Source organism: Idiotropiscis lumnitzeri, chromosome 16, assembly GCF_059441095.1.
Source record: "Idiotropiscis lumnitzeri isolate Australia: NSW breed Sydney's pygmy pipehorse chromosome 16, RoL_Ilum_1.0, whole genome shotgun sequence".
Taxonomy (NCBI): Eukaryota; Metazoa; Chordata; class Actinopteri; order Syngnathiformes; family Syngnathidae; genus Idiotropiscis; species Idiotropiscis lumnitzeri.
The window spans coordinates 16,127,124-16,149,359 of NC_142406.1; the positions used below are offsets into that span (position 1 = coordinate 16,127,124).

The following is a 22,236-nucleotide window of genomic DNA, read 5'->3' on the forward strand; positions in this document are numbered from 1 at the left end:
TGCCTGTTGTCGCTGATTCCATTCATACCATTCAAATTCCATTTGCTTGTGCTCTCCTCAAATTAACTTTCTTTATTTAATTTAGCATCTTTTGGGAAACAAAAATTTTGTTTGAAATGATTGGATACCCGTTGAGGGGTTAAAGAAGAGTGCAAAGGAATTCCAAATATGAGCAAGAGTAGCAAAAGTGGAGTGAAAAGTAATGTTTACCGAGAGGCGGTGTGTTGGGTGCTAGATGCAGTCTCAGTCGGCTGCGTTGCCAGGCAACAAGTTTGGGTCAGCGTGGAAAAGGGCAGAGACAAGTGGACACCATGGAAAGGAACAATCCCAGGCAGCTTGTGGGAGGATTTAAAAACAAAAAAAAGATCTTCAAATGATTTTTTTAAAGTGACAATCAAAAAATAAATAATTGATTTAAAAGCACATAAAATAAAATAAATAGAAAATAATTATTTAAATGACCTTTTGTTTAAAAAAATCAATTAGTATAATATATCTTCAATATGCATTGAAGCGAGTTATTAATATGATGCAATTTAATATTAATATTATAATATCTTTTTGATTAAATATATTTCAACAATATTGTGGAAGCGTATTGCATTTACATGAAAACATGTTTTTTTTTCGTATTTTATTTTGAGGTTTTTTTTTTCAATATTTTTACTAGTTTCAGTTTTTCATAGTAATTATTTTTCTCACTTATGCAATATTTGTTATAATTCTTGGGGAATATTTCTTTGCTGTTTTGTTAATATTCTTTTTTTTTACTCTCAGAAAGGCAGAGAAAAATATTCCAAAAACTGGAAATTTCAACCAACTTTTTTTTCAGCAACAAAATCTATAAAACAAAACAGAAAATAATTTACTTGGAAAAACTCTAATGTGAATGCAATACAGATCAATATTTAATTTTAAAAACAAATCAGTTCAGTTTTTTTTTGTATTTATTTTCATTCCAAAACACCTTTCAGTTGAAACTAAATTGGATTCATAGAATATAATGAATTGATTTTTTTTATACAATTTTGTATTTTATGATGTAGAATTTTCAACCACACCGGTCTTTTTTTTTTCTTTCAAAAATCACAATAGATGAATACAATGAAGCGCAAAGCACTTTTTTTTTTTTTAATTCTGCGCAAACGAAGATGCTCTTGCCATTTTGTCTGCTTTTCTGCCTGCCTGCAAAGCGTGAGCGTGAAGTGGTGACTCAGCAAAGGCCGAGTTGTCGCCGCGCATCTCGTCGCTGTCGTCTCATACAAAAGAGTTGAAAAGTTTGCACGTGGCCCGCAGCTTTTGCATCCACGCAAAAGATTACGTAAAGCCCTCACGCATGCTGCCCGTCGCCTAGGCAACCGCATTCTTCCTTTCTTTATTTTAAACATGACTCTCATCTGACAGCTCCCTCGGCTCAGCTCGGCCGCTTTCATCCGCCGAGGCCTGCCTGCCTTCTGTTCGGCACACTTTGCGCTTTTTGCGACGAGGGGAGCGAAACGGGTTGGGCATTTGTTTAAAAGGGAATAGATGACATCCATCAGTTGCAGCATCTCTTCAATTCTAGCAGTGATAATAAATGTAGACACATTTTTTTGGGGTGCAACAGTGGTCAAAGTCCAAACATCGGCAATATTTTATGAAAGATGCTAAATAGTAATAATCTCTTATATGACCGGTGCAAGGTTTCGATTCGGGGCTCCAGCCCTCCTGTGTGGAATTTGCATGTTCTTCCCATGCCTGCGTGGCTTTTCTGCGGGTATTCCGCCTTCCTCCCACATTCCTAAAAAACACGCATGGCAGGTTGATTGAAGGTTCTAAATTGTGCCGAGGCGTGAGTGCCAAATTTTTCTTTGATTCCCTTTGTGTGCCCTGCGATTGGCTGGCGACCGGTCCGGGGTGTACCCCGATTTCTACCCGGAGACAGCTGGGATGGGCTCCGGCATCCTCGCGGAGCAGAAGAGATGACGGATGGGTGGACAAACACGCAGTTGAAGGTAAACGACGTGCACTTGAAGTTGAACTTGGACCAGAAAGTGTCGCTAAATGTCACGGAAGCGCTTTATTTCACGACGACAACTTTTCTCACTCCCCCGTCCTTGCGGTTAATGATGTCATTTTGCCCGTGCGTCTTCAGATCAATTCCACCCTCGGCGGCGGCGGCGGCGGCACGTTTCCGTCGTCAATGCGCCGTACGCGGCGGGAGCAAATGAGGCTTTAATGTTTCCCATCAGTCAGTCGGGAAGGAGGAGGAGCTTCCAGCGAGGGACGCGCACGTGCTGCTCTTCTCAGCATCACGCTGATGAGTCGGATTATCTCACACACCGTTTTCATTCCTTTCTGCACCTTTTCACCTCCGTTCACTGATCTCGCACACGCGCACACATCAGCATCCACGCTTCCTCCTCCCTCATAGCTCTCCTCTCCACTCCTCTTTCTCACTCTCGTCATACGCGCCTCGCCTCGCCTCGCCTCGACTCCACGCCGGCGCAGTATCTCCTCTCCCGGACGTCAAAAGCCAGAAAATGATGCACGCTAACGACGGAGTGAGCGTGAGGATGCGTGGCGGGCTGGTGTAGCGTCTTTTTTTTTTGGAGGGGGCTGCGGAGGACCATCTTGTCTCAAGGAGGGAAAAAAACAAATCGGCATCCAGAATGTCCACCACGCCTGCTGCGGCCGACGGCAGCCAGAGGAACTCGTGTAAGCCAATTTGACACTTTTTATTTTTTTTTAAGAGGAAATGTGTGTGTGTGTGTAGGGGGGAGGGGTGCAGAGGTGAACATATACACCTGGTGTGCCGTAGTAGTGGGTTGTCGTCGCCGGATTTCAAAAGTCAAACAACTCGAATGGTAAAAAAAAATTTCCCTCAAATAATTTGACCTTTAAAAAGTGGACGTGTGACGCTAACCATAGAGCAGGAATCGAGACTTGATGAAAAAGTCTGCTTGGTTGATTTCAATCTGGATTTTTTTTTTTTGTGTGTGTAAGTGTGAGTGCAGAGCTTTCCGCTAAGCAGCAAAAATTCAGTTTTGCAAAATTCGTTTGTAAGATTCGAGTACAACACGTGACACGTTTTGCTCGTTTTTCTTCACCCTCGCTTAGGAACGTAAACAAATGCGTATTATACACAAGAAATGAGGCTTACTCAGTAAATCGCAATCGAGACGCGTAACCACGACGACACTCGCGTTGTGGCACAGTTTTTCGACTCGCATTTTTAGCCACGCCCACCAAAAAATTGAAATGATAAACATTCGGAACGCCTTCACTCGCCAAATTGTTTTTAGCGCTTTTCTTCAAACATGTTGAAGACTGCGCGGGCTCGTCAATTAAATTGGATTGATTTGTCCTTTTTTAACCTATCGCACGTCTTGTGTGCGTGCGTGCATGACGACGAGCGTCTTCAATTTGATGTCGCTGCAAAGTGTAACTGCCATCGTGTGTGTGCTGCTTCATTGTGGCCTTCAGCAACACACACACAAAGTTGTGTGCTGAAAAGTGGGTGATTGATAACATGATGTGACTCATCATCCTCACGCACACACACGATCGTAGTGGGGGGGGGGAGGGGCGGGGTGTGCAGGCTTGATGGAATGGCCCTTTTATGGCTTCCATTATTACAAGACCCCCCCCCCCCCTTCTCATCCTCCAGGCGTTCATCCCCCCCCTCTCCTTTCCCTCTCCTCCCGCCGCCATCGAGTTATTTGCCCCCACCATCCCTCGCTTGGCCTCGCCAGGGCCGAGGTGGTCATGTGATCAAGTAGCCGCCAAAAAGTGAACAGAAGACCTTGCTCGTTTACGTTGTTGGCGTCGTCCCCAAACGATATTCTGGGCTGCAGATTCCAAAACATAAAAGACAGTCTCTGAGGACCCCCCCCCCCCCCCCCCCTCGCGTTCACGATGGCAAATTGGTCCCGCATCACTCGCCGGTGTTGGCGTCTCGTCACAGACAAAATCAGTTTTCTATTTTTAGTTTTGCCCATGAGAGGAACCGACGAAATTAACCCGAGGTGACTCCGACTCGTCCGCGTTCAATAGACCCGATACGCAAACCAAAACCACGACGACCGCTCAAACCTAACTCGAACCACAATCAAAACCGCACTCCGACCCGACCCGAACCTCAAACACAACTCAACGGCAAGCGCGTGAAAAGAAGATGATCGCGAAAGCACGTCAATTAAATCGTTGCTTCAAAACTCGATCTGATTGCCGCAAGCGATTGGTCGCCGAGCGAACGCTTTGCCACCCGTCCGACGAGGCGCTCGCGTCTGTTAAGCTGCAACGGGACACTTAAGGGCCTGGATGGCGCTCCAAGGCGCCACTTCCTCTCCAGCCGCCGCCACCGTTTCTATGGCGACAAATAGCAGATGGGATGTGTGTGCGTGTTTGAGTGCGCGAGGACAAACACCGAACTACACACAGGAAGTGACAGATTGAAGGCAGGCTGCCGTGTCATTTTGTTGATCCTGTCGCGTTTCAAACGCAGGTGCAACGCCATACCCACACACACGCGCACACCCGCGCACACACACACACGTACACACACACACACACGTAAACCACCAACCAAAAATACAGAGACGCTTCTGAACTGGACAATTAAGTCATAAAAAAATTTAAAAATAAATTTTCAAACCGTAAAATTATGGCGTGATTGTCAAGGCAGAAGCCCTTGTTTAAGTTTAAGGATTAAAAAAAACAACAAAAAAAAATGTCGCAGCTCATTTCTGATGATCTTCTTCTCGTCTTTCCTGATGAAAGCACCTGCCACCAACTTGCGCTTTCTAATCCCTCTTTGCACTTTCTTCATCCTCCTCATGCTCCTCGTCGGCGTCGTCAGCTCAGCCACATCCTGTGCCGCCCGCCGCATCTTCTCGCCACTCCAGGGGGGGGGGCTTCTATTTTTAGCGTTTGCTCATATTTAGCCGGCGGGGTTTTGTCTTTATAGTGCTTCGCAGATGTGCGACGAGCGCTCGCGCACAATCAGATGGAGCAAAGAAGCGAAGGGAAGCAAAAGTGCACTTTGGACGAGAGCGACCTTTGTCTTGCAGAAGGAGCACAATGGAGCGATCATCGCATCAACAGAAGACGGGAGGGAGGATGTGACCTCACGCCACGATTGTTGCCAGACTGCCGGCAAAGCCAACTGTCGAAACACACCGCGCTTGAAAATTGAAGCGAGGTGATCTTGGCAATTGGTTGCTTTGCAGTCACGTTTTATTTGGACAGAAATTGAACGGAACAAACGCGAATATTTAAAAAAAAAAAATATATATATATATTTTAATTAAGTAATTAATCAATTAATAATAATAATTAAAATAAATAAATTAATAATAATTAAAAATAATTTCAAACAATAAATACAAATTTAAATAAATACTAAAATGGAAAAATAAAAAAAGAGCAACAATAATTAAAAAATAAATACTAAATAAAAACAATATAATTTAAAAATAAAATAAAAAATAAAAATGTCTTGAAATTGTTAAATGAACCCAAAAATAGAAAAATACAACATAAATACAACAAATAAAATGCTATAAACATGTTGAGTGGCATCCAGATGAAAATAATTTCTGAAAACTCTAAAATCGAAACAAAAACATAATCTTGAATCACCTCTGAAACCTCAGACGTTTTCTCGCCCGATCACAGTCCAGCACGTAACGTTTTTGTGCTGCGTTTGCAGTGGAGGTGGATAACGATCCCGAGTTCTCCGGCGGCGGCGGCGGGCAGCTGAAGCTGAAGGAGCGCCACAAGTTGCTGGAGGAAGCCTTCCAGCAGGACGTGGAGCAGTACCTGTCCACCGGTTACCTTCAGATCGCCGAGAGGAGAGGTGAGTTGCCATCGCAAGTCATCCAAGTGTGGCGCAATAACGGTCCAAGTCCAATCGGACCTCAAATCTTGCAATATTTCATGTCATATGAGATGTAACGTTCGCTTGCAGTTGAAAAAAAAAAAATTCAAACATCTGTTAAATATGTCAAGAAATCCCGAACGATGACAATGGACATGGACTTCTCCTCGCATGCCGATGTCACTCAAGCTGAAATTGTCCTCTTCTTCTTTCTTGTGCTGCCCGTATTCCCCCCGCCCCCCCCCAAACGGCGACCCTCCTCCGCCTTCCTGGCTTCTTCGAGGTACGGTAGCCAATGACGTGATCTCGCAATGTCTGCACCGGCCAATCGTCTGCTCCGCTTGTCTCTCGCCCCCCCCCCCCCCCCACAACACACAAATTTTGTCTTTGTCTGGTTCCAAGCTGCCATTTGGCCAATTCAGGGGGAAACCCGAATTTAAAACCCTAACCCGAGTTTAAAACCCTACTTTGAAACCCTAATCAAATTTTGAAACCCTTCTTTCAAACCCTACCCCATTTTTGAAACACCCGAGTCCGAGTTTGATATCCTACTTTGAAACCCTGCTTGGAAAGCCTAATCATAGTTTAAAAATTCTACTGTCAAACCCTGAGCCACCTTTGATCATCATCATCAATAACAAAAATAAAAAAAAATAAATTTTGGAATGTTCCGGAAACGTCACGTGCAACATTCATGTTTGTGCAAATGTTGCAAAAGCTGAAGTTTGCTTCAGCCTTGCCTTGCTTTGCCTGCTGCTTGCCGCCCCCTGGTGGAAGCCCGCTGCACTCCAATCTGCTTGGTGCCGTCTTCTTGCTGTTGACATTTTTTTGGGGGGGTCGCAGGGCCAATAGGCAGCATGTCGTCCATGGAGGTCAACGTGGACATGCTGGAGCAGATGGACCTAATGGACATGTCGGACCACGAGGCGCTCGACGTCTTCCTGTACTCGGGCGCAGAGGACAACAGCGCCGCCTCGCCCGTCGCAGGTGCCGACTTTAGAACGGCACGACAAGCCCAGCTTCACATGCAAACGCAAAGTATATTTGGACTTTTTTTTTTTTGTGTTGGTCTCGCAGGTCCAGAGTCTTTGAGCGCCGAGATCAGCCTCGCGGTTCCCACTCAGGCCGAGCTGCGCCATAAGCTGTCGTCGGCGTGCGCCCGTGACGGCGACGAGGATGATGACGGCGAGGAAGAAGAGGACGAGGAGAACAAGGACGAGGAAGGGGCCAGGAAGACCATCAGAAGGAGGAGGAGGAAGCGGGCGCCCCCGCCGGTGCTGACGCCCGAGCACCAAGGCGGGACTCCCAAGATTTGAGTGTTGGGGGAGGGAGACCACCCACTGCCGCATGCCTTAAAGAGCAAATTATCTTTCACTTTTCCACCTATGAAGGCACTTCACACTGACCTCCTGATGACGCAGCATCAGGAGCAACGGCGGGTTCAGTATCTTGCTCAAGGGCACTTGGACATGCGCACAAGCGCCGGGGATCGAATCCATGACCTCTGGGTTGGGAGGCGACCGCTCTTCCACTGAATCCATGGCAACCTATTATGATCAGCACAACAACTGCGCTCAGGTCCACGTGATGTGGTATGATTTGGATTCCCAAGAACAAAAAGTGCTGAAAACATCCATAAAAGCACCACATGAAACTTTTTTTTTTTTTTGGGTGGGGGGGTTTCTTCAGCTTTGTCATTGTCGACATCGCCAAGGAAAAATCTGATGACAACCATAGAAGAGGAAGTGGACTTTACCTTTTGCTATTTTTGCTTTTTCTTGAGCTTCTGCGTTTCAACCTGACCGATAACTTCCGCACCTGACCGATAACTTCCGCATTCTCCATGTTGAGCAAATCTAATCATGCATCCCAAAAGTTGTGAATCCTGACCGAAGAGTTGCAGACGATTTGAGTGTGCCGTACGTGTGTGTGCGCGTGTGTCTGTGCGCGTGTGTGGGCGTGTGTCGATTTCTTTTTTGTGTCGTGTACGTTGTTTATCTGCAGAGAAGAGTGAAATAAAAGGTCACTTGAAGACATTATGTTGTGATCGTGGTGTGTTCAAGGACACTCAGTTTGTCCCAACTTCCATGAATCCTAATTGTTGTTGCCTGTAAACATCACATATAAAAAAATAAATCATTAGGTTTTTGCGTTTATGCTGTATATTTTATTATATACACGTGAATGCCAATTCAAGTGTATATAAAAATACAGAACAGTTTTTGTGGATGTGTGTGTCGCTAATTTGGTTTAAACTGTTTTCTTCGTCAATGCTTTTTGCGCGTTGATTATAATAGAGAAAACACGTCAATTGAAATGCAGCTCAAATGTGTCTTTTTGTTGTCCAGAATGAATACGAAAAAGTTTAATAACAGTTTGATTTTTGATTTTTTTTCATGTCTGAAACGAAAATAGAATATAGCATGGGACGCAAATGGGAAAAAAACGGTAAATCCAAAATATTTTTGGGATTCCCGGAAGTTTTCATCGACTGCGTTTCTCATATTGCCCACAAGATGGCGACAGCGCACCGCGTATGTTCTGTAATGATCTTCTCAAGGCTTCCACCCAAAATAAATAATAAATGAATACAATTAAAACAAAACAGCTAAGACATGTACCCAATGACCTGGGTGTTCAGCTCATTTTGGAAACATGTTAGAATAGGATATTTACCTATTATATATTGTATATAATTATTATATTGATCAAATTTCACAACGAATGGCACTCATCTGTGAATAAAATATTTTGTTCGTTATCTTCACTTCTGAACGAGAAAGTGTGCTTTGTAGTACGTTAAAACGCGCAAAGTTGGACTTCTCGATTGCGCTGCGGATGTGACGTCACGTACCCCACAATGCACTGCGCCAAACGTTTCCGACGCCACTCCGTGCTTAGTTCATATTCGGTATGCTATCGTCAATATTTTATTATTTTTACAAGTGCTAGCTAGTAGCTGGTAGCTAACTCATTCATTTAATCGATGTTTGACACGAAAAAGACTCCACAAATAACCCAGACCAGACGAAATTGCTTTGTTTTCGTTTGCTGAATGCAACAGTAAACGTCACGTTTTTTTAACCAAATAACTTATGTATTTCGTTAAAAAAGTGTTACAGTGTGGTGTGGTATCTGTATTGTCGATACAGCATTCGTACTGTACAGTTATCATGTGAGTGACATTTTGATAGTTGGACACTATTGGCTGCCATTGCCACATAAAAGTCAGCTCGTGGGTCGGCAGGGGGGTAAAATCTCTGCCTTTCATCCCTCGCCTCCCTTCACAATGTTTTATGTTTCCCACAGTGGCACGTTGATGACATCTTGTCTGCTTTGCTTCAATTGCACACTTCCCTGGCCGGACCGCTTTTGATGCCGAGAGCCCTCCAAGCCCGCTCGGGATTCGGCAGCACTCGAGCGGCCACTCCGGCCTGCTCGCCGGGGTCCCGCTTGGCCCTCTCAAGGAAAACACCGGCCATCTGGTCTCGCGAGGGGTCAAAGGTCAACTCTCAGGCTGGTAATGAGGATGGCGTTGCCAAGGGGATGCAGGAGGGGTTTGGAGCGTGTGCGTGTGAGGCCAATTGCGGCGGGGTCTGTCTGCTTCCTGAGTGAGCATTAAACATTAACGAGTCTGGCGGAGGACATGTTAGACAAGCGGATACCGTCACTAATAAAGTCTGATGTCCATTTCAAGTATCACATCGGCAAACATTTTGCGCTTGTGATGAATTTTGTTTGAAAAAGAGCAGCAAACTTGTTTTTGTTCTTGTTTTGAGAAGGGTTAGATGACTCGAATTGTATATGGAATAATGACATTTCGTTACGATAATAAAACAATTTGAAACGGGGTCCAAACTTCAAACTGGTAGCAAATATATTTCTGTTGAAATAATTGGCCAATGATGTCATAAAATACGCCGCTGCAAACATGTTAAGAACACAAGAAGACAAAATGAACTTTTAATTCGCGTTCCACATCATCGGTCAATGTGCCTTCTTGTCAAATGATGCATGCAGCACAAACTCAACTTTTACAAGGTGTGTTTTTTTTTTAAACAAAGGTGTTCCGAAGAATGGAGTCTCCGCTGTTCGATTCTCACAAAGCACGGAAGCAAAGTCCTCCAACGTCAATGGACTGCCTGTCATCGGCTTCATCTCGACTCAAGGTCTGCACGTTCTATTGTGTGTGTATGTGTGTGTGTGTGTGGTTGCCGTGGCGACGCAGGGGCATGCAACGGCTTTGATAGCATTGGCTCATGGAGAAGATGCCGGTACAACCTTGAATGAACACACTTGTTCCATTCTGAGAGTTTTTGACATCATGTACGGTCGTCTCATGTCAGTGGTGACATCATCGCGGAGCGCTAAAACGACGGCGGCGTGGGCTGTGGACAGGGAGTCTGCCTCCTTGAGTCCCAAAAAAAAATGTGCAGAACAAACTAACTGCATCTTTCTAAAGTTTTTTTTCTTTTTCTATTTTAGAACTAACTACATTTATTGAGCTCTCCTGGTGTGCGAGCGTGAATCGCTCTGTTGAAGCAATCACTCCTTTCTTTGCAGATTTTTTTTTCTCCCCCACACACTCCCTCCCTCGGCCTGCGGTGGGCTTGCGAGGATGTCGGTGATGGATGATAAAGACCCCAGGGGCGAAGGTGGAGGACGGTGTTGTTGTTCTACGTCGTGCCGGCAAAAGGGTAAGATACCAAAGTTGAGTTTCAAGCCCCAAGGCAGCGATGAAACGTACTTTGTCGTAGCATATGGAATTGGAACGTGAACATAAAAAGCAGAGCTGGGCACTTGACCCTTTTTTGACCATCAATCCCCCGATCCTCTGGCCGCGATGTCTGTACCTTTCCGGCCTCGACCCTCCGGCCTTATTCATAAAAATAGTTAAGGTGGAGGCGATTATGAATACTACACCAGTCAGGAAAAGCGTACTAGAACTGCTGAAGTTTATTTGAGGTTAATCAGAGGCAATTTGCATTTTTTTCTTTTTTTGTGGGGGCACAGAATGCACCACAGTTACAAGCGGGTGTGCACACTTATGCAAATACATTATATACCGCGTTTTTACTTGTCCTCTTGATGAGATTTCGTTGCTTTGTTCCCCAATTTAATTATACGGGTTTAAGGTCACATGACGTGAAAAAAGGTTTTGAAATGGTCTCATTTTCATTTCTCCCCCCAAAAAAATAATTACATTCCAACGGGGAGGGTATGGCCACTTTTCGAGCCGCTGTCAAGTCCCAAGCAGTCCTCCCGATGTTGTCGTTGCCTCTCTCCGCCGCTGCGGTGTTACCACGGCGATAAGAGCTCGCCCTTTGCACTCTGAACTCTGACCTTTGCGCCTTCCCCTGGCCGAGGGGGCACACGGTATTAGCGCGATAAAAAACAAAAAACAAATTAGGACCTCTGACACAATCAAGGAAAAGAATGGAAACGCTGCCAAGAAGATTCCGTGTGGAGGGAACACGCCATTGAAGAGTTCTGAAAGATGATATTCCATATTGGGCAGCAAAGTTAGCGGAGTTTGGACTAATTCCATGACATTGGAGGACAAGAAAATTGCATTTTTAGGTATACATTTCAATTTATTAGATTGGAAAGAATGAAATATGTATTCATATCTTTATAATAATCTATAAAATATGAATAATGAAAAATATTCATTGTTAGTATGTCAAATATTTTTGAGGTATGTGGGATGCATTTTGATGAAGAAAATGAATGATTTGTGGATAATAGATTTTTTTTAAATTCCTAGTTTAAAAAAAAATCATTTATTGATTCTAAAAAAAATTTCTCACTTGACACGATGAAGCAATTCAAAAAAGCAACTACAAACAGAAAAAAAAATTGCTGTGAATTAAAAGTCCCGTGAAAGTCTGACTGCTGTTTTGCCGCCATTTTATTTCACGTCTTGCTACATTAAATAATGAAATAATTTGCACCCCCAAGCTCCGCGTTTGAGTATTTGTGACTTGCAAGCTGCAGCCTTAACACACACTCTTAACACACACACACACACACACACGCGCGCATTAGTATAATAAGTGTGAAAAATGTCCTTAATGCCGTTCGGCTGCTGAGCTCTCCGCCCTCTTGTATTGTTTGTCACTCTCCTCTGGGGCCTCTCGAGTGCTAGGTAGCTAACTAGCATCATCGCCATGGAAACCCTGCCAGCTATGCAAAGCCGGCCTTCCCTTTGCACGCCCGCACGGCGAAGCGCTGCTCTTCCATTCACGCACGAAAAATGGAAAGCAAGCAAGCAGGATTGATTTTTAACGGTCGGCCCTCGCAACCGGCAGGGAAGGAAACAAGGAAAGTCAGCGGGAATGGAAACACAGACAAAATAAATAAATAAATAATTAAAAAAAAAAAAAGATTGGCAAGCGCCTTTCTTTTTATCTGATTGTTTTTGGTTTTGATGCCCCCAAGAAAGTTGCGGTGGCGGCAAATATTACGAGTCGCGCCCGAAACATTTTGTCAGCGTCGTCGTCCCCGCGAGGAAATGCATCTGGATGAAAGTGGCTCTCAGCTAATGAAGCCGCTCGCGTGTTAATGAATCAACTTAACCTGTGCCGCCTGTCGACCACCCGCCACTCCGCGCCCTAAATCACGCAAAAGTTGCTTCAAGGATTCATCCGAGATAAACGGCAGAGAACGACGCGTGTGTGTGTTCAAGGCAAACACGGCAAGCGCGCGCGGGAGAGGTGAAAATGATTAACCCCGTAAGACATTGGCCTAATTAATTCTGCTTAAACGCGGCGAGCAACCTTGAAAGGCGCCAGGCGGTCAGGTGAACTCATGTAAAAATGTATGTCGCGTACATTTGCGACACGTGTAATCTTTCGGCGCTGCGCTAGCTCGCCGCTAATATGTTAGCGGCGCTTTCGAACCCGCGTTGCTGCTGCGCGGCTATTTGCACAGGTGGCCGCTGCTTTTGTATACGTTTGTGCAACGATTAGCATGTTGCTGCGAACAATTAGTGCTAAACAATTTCACGCGCTATAATTTGGAGGCAAAGAGTAGTTTTGGGTTTCATTTAATTCTGTGAAAAGACAAACAAAAATAGTCTTAACATTTTTTTAGTTTTTTGTTTTTGGTGCTGAATTCTATTTGAAAAATTGACGAGTTTAAAACGTAATCAATAGAGGCTATTTGAGGATTTCCTTGATTTTGGAAGGAAAATTGCTGTCTTCAATTCATTTATTTTGCCAAAAATTGTACTAAATTCACTCAGGAGTGTAAATTTCTTGGAAAATCTTTTGCGAAAGTGTCACGTTTCGGGAAAACATTTTGTGAAATTTATCCCAAAAATACAGCAAATCCTCCTCCATTGTTTGCAGTCCAATATTTGGTGCATTATTTATTTATTTAATTATTATTATTATTATTCAGTTAACGCCTATGTTGGTCTCACTCTCGCCTATTCTGGGTGTCATTCTGTTCTTGACCACTAGATGGTGACACAAAACTTTTTCCGAGACGGTCTAAATTTGAAAGAAGAAGATGATGAACGAAGAAGCAGCTTCTTTTTTTTTTTTTTTAAATTATGCGTGCTTGTATTACTTGTTTGTTTATCGCGGAGTGGTCTGGAACATAATTTGGGATAAAAAAATAAAAAAAGGCATTAGTACAAAAGTGATTATTTTGTAGACTTGCATGTCTTTATTTTTTCACAAGCATAAATTTTGCTCCACAATGTAACGTTGTCAGCAAGCGATGTTGGCCCGGTTGTGCGGAACGCGTAACCGGCGATTTTCCGCCAAATATCTGGTGCAAACACATTCGCCTCTTTCACGCCGAGCTCCCTAATCAGGCCAGCGCGTCAATCAGCGCGCCCTAAGCGTCGCTAATCAAGCCTCAAAATGGCTGCTTTGCTGAACACGCGCTTGACTCCTTGCCAGCACCCGAGGAAATCAAGTGGCTCCTTTCACACCTGCTGGTGCGCCGCGTGTCGGCGTTTCCGAGGCCCGTTTCTGCTCCCTGAGCATTCCTGTGGTTTCGCACCACGCTTTGGAAAATGCCCCCCCCCTGCCCCCCTCCCGCCTCTCTGCCTCTCCTCCACCCGTCTTCACTCTCCAGCCTGCGGTTGGTAATAAAAATATGAGCGGTTGATGACTGGAAGGGATTTTGCCGAGCTCCCGTGGACATCGACCAAGTCCGTATGGGTAACGCGCGTGCGCCATTTCACTAACGTGGCGAGCACGGGAACCTTGAAGGAAATTACAAGTGCATGACTTCCTGTTCCTACTCCCTTTGACCTCTGACATCTATTCCTAATTTTTCTTTCTTTCTTCCAATTTTGAATTCGCTCTTGTAATGTGTTTAGTGAGCTCATCTTTTCCGCCTTGAGAAGACTTATCTCCTTCGAGTCCCTCCAGCGCCCAACATCTCCCGGGCGACCGGATCTGAGAGAGTCTGACTCTCTTTTGCCTTCTTGGACTGCATTTTCTCAGTCCCGACTTGAAGTGTTTTTGTCTTTGAGCGCCGGGACAAAGCGTTGCCTGGTTCTCGAGGCTGGATTAGCTCTGGTTGCTTTTTGGACAGAGCGGAGGCTGTTTGTCATGAGGTTATCCCCTCCGGGGGGTTTGCCGGTCTCAGACTCCAGTGGTGGGTCGCCTCTTCAGAACCGTGACCATCGACTCCATATTCCGTGTCTTCTGAATTAAAGAGTCGAGCGGAGTGTTTGTTGCATTGCCTTCGGGCTTGTTGCTAAGAACGGCTTTAGTTGTTACACTTGTAGGAGCTTTCACTTGCTTGGACCGACTCTGGATTGGGCTCGGCGTGGTTTTCAGTTTCTCAGTGGCTGGTGACAAAGGGTCACCGCCTCTGGTGATGATTAACTCCATTCTTCGTGTATCATCAGAAAGTCCGTCAAGAGGACTTTTGGATTTTCTTTTGGGATTTGCTGCCGGACCTGGCGATGCCTTTGCAGTTGTTTGAAGGTTCTCACTTGACTGGACTCTTACTGGACTGAGGTCTACCTCGTTTCTTTGTGGTTGTTGACATGGAGTCATTGCGTCCGGCGGTTTACCAGTCACAGTTTCCGAAATGGTGCAGCCGAGGGCTGCCTCTCCGGAACCATGACGATTAACTCCATCATTTCAGTCTCCTGATTGGAATTGCTTCCAGGTACTGCCGTACCTTGCAGTTCTGGAACGGTTCTCACTTGCACTACCTCTGGACTTGGGTCTATGTGGTTTGTTGATATGGGGTTGCCCCCTCTGGGTGGTTTTGCCAAGCTCACGCTTCTCGGTGATCCATCTGGGTGCTCCCTTTCTGGAACTTTTTTGACAACATTTGATGGATTCACGTCCAATTTGCTTTTGTGGAAGGTTCTCATTTGATTCAAGCACTTCCAAATTCGGGTTTACTTGTTTGTGAATGATGGAATACTTCTGGTTTGCTCTTTGGCCAAAGCAGAAGTCGTTCCGAGTGGTTCTTGACTTGACCATATTTGATGCCTCCTGAGTCAAACTGTGACGAGGGCATTTGACGGGATCCCCTTTGGATTTGCTGTCAAGCAGGACTTCTCAACTGCAGGTCTGCCTTGCTGGAGCGGCCTGTAGACTACGACATTGTTGATACGGGGGTCACCCCTCTCGGCGCTTTGCCAGTCGCAAACTCCCAGAGGATCCACCTGGTGCCTGCGTGGCAGGAACCGAGACCATTAAGGCCAAATTTTGTGTTTCCCCGAGTGGAACCTGTTAAGACCAGCCCCTCTGAGGCTTCAGTCTTCGCGTCTATTGGCCGCGTTCCATTTTTCGGACAGCTAAAATGTATATTTACCCATTTATTTGGTGTTCCTCTGCCAGACACGGCGTCATGACATTTTAATTGTTGTTTTTGGCCCCGAGTGCGAGTCGGCAGGTTGACTTTTATATTTGCTACCAAGCCAAACAGTGTCTGAGTGTTGGCTCCCCGATTGGGCCGTCTGCACGAGTTATTGAGGCACAACACACTTTATTGCTTGTTAGGAAGGGGAAGTGAGTGAGTGAGTGTGTGTGTGTGTGTGTGTGTGTGTGCGTGTGTATTTGTGTGCGTGAGTATCTGTGGTCCAGGGGTCTAATCCTCTCCCCACTCGCAGCCCCATAATGGAGGTGTTTGGTCTTGCTAAGCCGCAGGCAACTTCGACTTCACTCGCCGGTTGCTGGGGGTGCACAGCTGAGGTCAGAGGTGCTCATCTGGAGAGTTTTAGCTTTTTGGGCATGGCCCTCCCCTTTCATGCTGATTGAGGTCACGTTGCCCAAAACCTGTCAACCCTAATTCCTGCTCGGGCCTCATCTGGTTCCAAGAGTTTTTGGTTCTCAGGTGAGGCAGCCTTCAACGGAAAATGGACGGTACTTAACGTGAGCGCCCTCCGGGGGGAGGGGGGGGGGGTGAGTTATAATATATGACGGTCTGGTTGCCTCGGCTTGGGTTGGGGGCGGGCACAAACTCTGCAATAACTTGTGTGCCGAAAACAGAAACGCGTTGCATTCTGGAGGAGATGACGGCAAATTTCTGCTTTTGAAAGCCGTCTTTAGTAGGCAGTGTGAAAAAAACGCCACCGTCGTTTGTTCCCGTGGCCGATTGAACTCTTGTGTCCAATTGACTTTTATGTTCTCCTGCTGTGTTCATAACGACGTGTGTTCTTATTAAATAATGCACGATGACTTCAATTCGGTGCTGCTCAAGTTGTCCTCTTGCGGGCCTTAATGGGGTGCAGATGTTCAGCCCGAGCTTGGCCGACTGTCCTTTTCGAACGCAACTCTGCCAGCCGACAAATCGGTTAGCGTTGATATAGTTAAATATTTGGATGCTTTTGTAGTTTCAAACTACTTTTAAGGTTTGAAGATTTTGGATTGTTCCCCCAAATACTCTGCAGGATTTGATGGGATGTGGCATTTGAAAAGATCTCGGGGGGGGGGTGATCCTTTAAACCTTAACCTTTGGCCTTTCGCTCTCCACAAAGCAAAGGGGGTTGGGGAGGCGTTGGTCGGGGCGGGATCACAAGTCTCACCTCGCGAGCTGCAGAAGGATCATGGCAAAAGTCGCAAAATAGAGAAAAAAAACAAGGAACAGTTTAATGGAGGAACACTTGAAGGCATCACATGGAGAAAATGATGGAGTGCAGGGCGGCCAAATCGAACGAGAGAGCCACTTGGAGGTGGGGGGAGGCTGGGGGGGGGTGTCTATAGTGTGGCTGGCAGCCTTCCTGTTTGATTAGCCATTAGCCCGTAGTGGTGGTGGGAGTCGCAGTCGAAGCGTCACTCCCTTTGATTACACCACAAAGGGGGGTGCTGCTGCTGCTGCAAAAAAAAAAAAGTGCCTCACCCCCCCCAGCAATGGCCAACACGCGGCACTTCGGGGGGCTGATTTGTTACTCTTTACGCTCCCTCGCCCGGCGCAATCAAACAGAGGACAGCCACAAAACACACAACGTTTCCGTCTCTCGTATTTGTGGGCGTGTAAAGCGCATGCCAGGCCACTAGGTGGCCACACTGAACGTGAGACGTCACCGTTTTGAACAAATGTTGATTGCATTTCGCTTAAAACGGCTGCAAACTTGACAGACAGTAGTCAGTAGCGCCTCACACACACAAAATTACCCACAATGCTCTTGGGACCGATGCTTGGAAAGGAACGTTAGTGGCTGATCTTTGCATGTTTGTCCCCAGCTTCTCCTTTTTAATGGCGTCCCGCCGCCGCTTTTTTGCAACTTTCAATTTTTCGGTCTGCTCGGCCTCAAATCAAACGTGCTTCCCCCCGCCTTTTCAAAAACGTAGTCCCCGTCTCCCAAAGACGTATTTTTACGTCTTAGCATTTTTTTTTTTTTTTTTGCGTCATAGCTCCGTGTTTTTGAGGGGTTCCTCTTGTGAAAATGGCCGGAAATAAATTTATTTCAGATTTTTTTTTTCTATTGAACATTTTATCAAAGGCATTTTTTTATTGATATCGCGATACATATTGATTTTGAATCACGCTCAACGCTACCCAAACTCCATCTTGGCTCATGATCATAAATGATTTCTTTGGCACAAGAATAACGACAAGCCAGAGCCAAAGAACTGCCCGGCTTCTCCCCCCGAAAAGCCGAACCAAAACAAAACGCGAGCCCCTCTCAGTCACCGGACAAAAGCTGCCGCAAGTCAAGCGTGAAAAGCACGGCAACGCGGTGGCGGGGAGACGGGAGAGCCAAAAAAGAAACGAGAGCGAAAATAGCAGGAGGCCGCGGGGGTGGCATGACGCGCCAGCTGTTGTGTTGAAGCGCCGCCAACTCAAGGCTGCCATCTCGGGCCGGATTACCGGCTAAGGTATCAACAAGGCCGTCCCGTCATCCCGGGCTCGTTTGGTTGTCACCTCCAAGTGGGCGTCGCCAAAGATCTGCCGCGTAGAGCCCGACATCACGACGTGTCTGTAGCGTTCTTTCCATCCGGCAAAACAAATCACCGAGCAGGCGCTTTAACCGACGAATTCCAGGCCCTCGTATTGAATTTATTTGGCTATACGAGAAACAGACATGAACAGCTGTCGCTGCCCTCAAGCCGCCGCGCTGATTTAATTGTTACGTACGCAGGCGGCAAAAGATAAGACGACGACGAGCTAATTGAAATGTTATCCCGATCTGATCTGCCATCATTACTTAAACGCTACATTTTTAATGCATTGTCAATGAGGCAATTACATGCTCTTCTCGGGGTGTGTGTGTGTGTGTGTGTGTGTGTGCGTGTGAAGGCGACTGCAAGAAAGAGGGGGGGAGGGATTATCAGACAATGCAACGGGAATATAGTCAGCGCGGGGTCAAAGCACTTGTCGGCATATTAGCCACATGCTTATGATAAATGATGCCTGTGTTGCCATGGCGACCACGCGCCGGTTGCATACGTTGCCGACCTCAACGTGACGTCGCGCGGCATTTCCGGGTGGCACGAGACTCTAATTTCCACGCCGACGGGAGGAAGCGAGTTAGGATCGGTGGCAAACCTTAACCTCGGGATGAAACGTTCATTTTTAGACGCATGCACGTGTCTGTTTTTTCCATGAGGCTCGCCTTCCTTTTTGATGAAAACACGCAGCGATTCTCAGGCCTCGTGCGTCTCTTGACACTCATAAAAAGGCGAGCGAGCGACATTTCTCGTTTGCGGTGATGCATTTGCTCATAAGTTTTTCTTGGCGCCGTTTTGTGGTCAAAGAAATGAAACGGCGGCAAATATAAATTATAAAAAAAAAAAAAAATGTAAAAATGAAAGGACTTGATGCCCTACCCTGCCCCTCGTTTGAAATTCCATGTGAGGCTTACAACCCCATTTGACGCCTCACCCTTATTGGACTAGCAAACACGCACTTGAAACCGTACCTTAAGAACGGAAATCTGGCAAGATTTTAGTGAGCTGACGTGACGCCGCCGCGACCGGTCCGTCCGACGCGACGAAAGAAAGTAGACTGGGAGGACGGTTTCGTCACGCTGCTTCCTGCTTGAGTGGATTTTGAACGCAGCCACGGGGGCTCACACTTTCCGGCTTTCTTCTTTCTTTTTTTTTTTCTTTCAGAAGCTTTGCCACTGCGGAAAGTTTTTCTCTTTGGTGAGGAAATTGAAGAGGCAGGTGGGGGGAAGGGTTGCATTTGCATTTGAAACAGGAGTGCCCCCCCCCCCCGCACGCATCCATGCATGCACGGCCCTGGGCTAATAGAGCGCATTAGCATCACTTGGATGACTTGACCTTTGCCCCCAAGGTCTTGGTGGAGAAAAATTCAAATTTGAGTTTTATCAGAAAATTTCAAGCCCTAATTTGACACCCTAACCCAGGCGCCTTAAAATCGTAATTTGAAACCTGAACTTGCTGCCGATCTTTTGCCTCCCTCCCGATGATCCGCTCGGGTCTTCGGAGGAGCCGAGACGCAGAAGCCAGCTGTGGTCCATTTAAGGACACATGTTTCAGCGGCTCCGTCCAAAAACCGCGTGGGACTTTCCCCGACGTAATTCCCGACGCACCCCCATTGGTCGCCTTCGCGTCGGCGTTCGGGCTGCTCGTCCCGCGTGAAACAAACAGCGAGCGCTTCGTCTCCTCGGAGGGCTGACGTTCCGTCTCGTCGGATGTGGACGGGCTTTTCGCTTCCTGCGTGGATTCATCGGTGAAATATGGAGGAGGGCGCAGCGGTGGGAAAGCGTGGCGAGAATGGAGCAGTCGATGGTGGGAAGATTTCATGAAGCGACATAAAATTTGGCTTGGCTCGTCTGCCATGAGGCGACCCGCCCAAAAAAAAGTCTCGTTTTGGAAACTTCCGAATATCAGGCAAAATACGCGGCCCTTGCAAATCTCTTTTTTCAAAGATTCCGTTTGTCCGCTATAACACAGCAGCTGCCCTCGAGCGTCCGTCAGTGCGTCGTCAACTCCGGCGAGAGCTCGCTTGACGCATGGAGATAAATGAAGCGCCGCCCGCATTCAATTTCACCGCTTTGGCCACGGGACCCGAACGGGGGTCAGCGCAGACATGCTCTCCGGAAGCTCGTGCTCGAGTCTTCTTGTTGTCGAAAACAAAGAAAAGGCTCCAAGTCTGAAATGATTCCGATGAACTTTTAGGGTGGGGGTGTGCAGAGAAGGCGATCCGTGTGGCTCGCTCCTTTGGATCCCGCCGCCGCCGTCATGCGTGACTACAAGCAGTGCGACACTTGTTACTTCTCAAGATGGAGAGTAATCCGAAGTTGCGGCGCTGCGCGGCAGCTGTTCGATCGGCGCATTCAAACGTGTCTGGGAACTCGTCGGCGCTCAACTTTGTTCACGTTGGCGCTCTAATCTGTGAAATGCGATAGGGGGTGCGCTGAGCTGCTGACTGATGCCTAGCTTAGCCGACGCGGCTAACGTTTCGGCGCAAAGCCTCAACGGCAGCGTCTTTGGTTACTTTTTACGATCGGGATCTCGGAAGGGAAGAGGGTGCGCGCGCCAGCTTTGGCGGGATGTTGAAAACTGTCTTAACAAGTTTGGCAAACCATTTTTTTAGAAGCTGTGTGCGGAGGTGAGGGGGTGCGCCAGTTTTGTTGGCGCTGATGAAAGTGGTGCATGTCTAACTTTGGTAAAAGACTTTGATTTTTTTTAATTCTGTTGGACTGTATAACTGGGGTGCGTCCCAGATGAACGTGCTCCGACAATTTGCTCGCGAGGACGCTGCAGCAGTAACCGCGGCTTATTTACAACAGAGGGAACAATTAGCCCGCTAAAGGCTCCAATTAAAATGGCTCTCTTTGATCACCCCGGGGAGGACCAAGAGGCGACGGCGAAGAGCGGGGGGGTGCGCCGGTGGATCAATCCGAAATGAAATAATTAGGTGCAATTAATGAGTGTAAAATTCAGCGAATGATACACCGGGCGGCACCGGCGCACCTTCGTGTTGCGCAGCGTCAGGTGGGGCGGGGGTCTTAATATCGGGAAAAAAATTTCATTATGATGAATAAAAAAAAATATCAACATACTGGAAAAAGATGATAAATAGTAAAACAAAAAAATGTGGTGAAAATAAAATGAGTGACAAGTTTAAAAAAATGACCCAAAAAAAATACAATTCCAGAAAAGCATGACTCAAAAGTGCCCAAAATATCGGAAATAATTAATAAATTATTATAAAAAAAATGTTTCATGTCTCCTAATTCAAATTCCATTTTCTTTCGCTCTCCTTTTGTTCCACCTTTTTTTTCCCCGACTCAATAGAAAAAACAAAGGCCGCGACTCACCTCAGCGAACCAAAACAGCACAAGCCCTCGTGCGCTTGCTTCTTGCGTGTGCACGTGCACGCGCACGCGCACGCTACCTGCGTGACAGCGGCGTCACATCGACAGGCAGCCGAGAGAAAAGAGAAGCATGAATATTTCATGCGGCTGACAGCAGCTTGACAACAAATAACACAAATATATGCAATATATTGCCGAGCGAGCACCAGCGCTTTGAGTCGACATCGAATCAAATCAAATTAGCTCCGCCCACCTCGATTTTCAAGTCAGAAAGGTGGAAGGAACATAAAACAAAAAAATGTGACGTAAAACGTCATCAGCAATCAAGTAGGAGTTCAGAACAATGGAATCCAGTCGGGAAAATTTGGCAAATATGACATTTTTGATTTAAAACAAAATTATTTCATATTGTATTTTTTTTAAATAGTCATTTCATAGTTTTCCTTTTTAACTCTTGGTTTGAGGCTATTTTTTTTGGTCAATTTTTTTTTTCTTAATAGTTTATCCCAACTCCTATTTCGGCCTAAAATCAAAGTTTTTCCTCAACCTAATACTGCGTATGTTTTGTCTAATGCTTGATCTCATCATCTGATATTTTTGTATTTTTTTTTTTTTTAAGGACAGTTGTTTCTTCCTGATTGCGTCGCCCCCCCCCAAAAAA

At 46.2% G+C, this 22,236-nt stretch overlaps 2 protein-coding genes across 7 annotated transcripts in view; both read left to right on the top strand.

The window, feature by feature from the left end:
• Positions 1-7,896, top strand: part of dtnbp1b (dystrobrevin binding protein 1b) — a 25,795-nt gene extending 17,899 nt beyond the window's left edge. For 3 of the 5 annotated variants that reach the window (XM_088319415.1, XM_088319413.1, XM_088319416.1), the window contains 5 exons: positions 1,925-1,994; positions 2,135-2,697; positions 5,693-5,839; positions 6,704-6,847; positions 6,938-7,896. In XM_088319415.1, the coding sequence (XP_088175541.1) occupies positions 2,652-2,697; positions 5,693-5,839; positions 6,704-6,847; positions 6,938-7,176 (576 nt within the window). In that variant the 5' untranslated portion in view covers positions 1,925-1,994; positions 2,135-2,651 and the 3' untranslated portion in view covers positions 7,177-7,896. The other 2 variants (XM_088319417.1, XM_088319418.1) reach the window with 2 other exon arrangements.
• An 808-nt stretch (positions 7,897-8,704) lies between these two features.
• The window catches only part of jarid2b (jumonji and AT-rich interaction domain containing 2b), a 66,104-nt gene continuing 52,572 nt past the window's right edge, over positions 8,705-22,236 (top strand). For both annotated transcript variants that reach the window (XM_088319231.1, XM_088319233.1), the window contains exons 1-4: positions 8,705-8,771; positions 9,170-9,380; positions 9,925-10,029; positions 10,424-10,557. The gene's annotated coding sequence lies outside the window, so the exon portion shown is untranslated. The remainder of the gene's footprint in view (positions 8,772-9,169; positions 9,381-9,924; positions 10,030-10,423; positions 10,558-22,236) is intronic.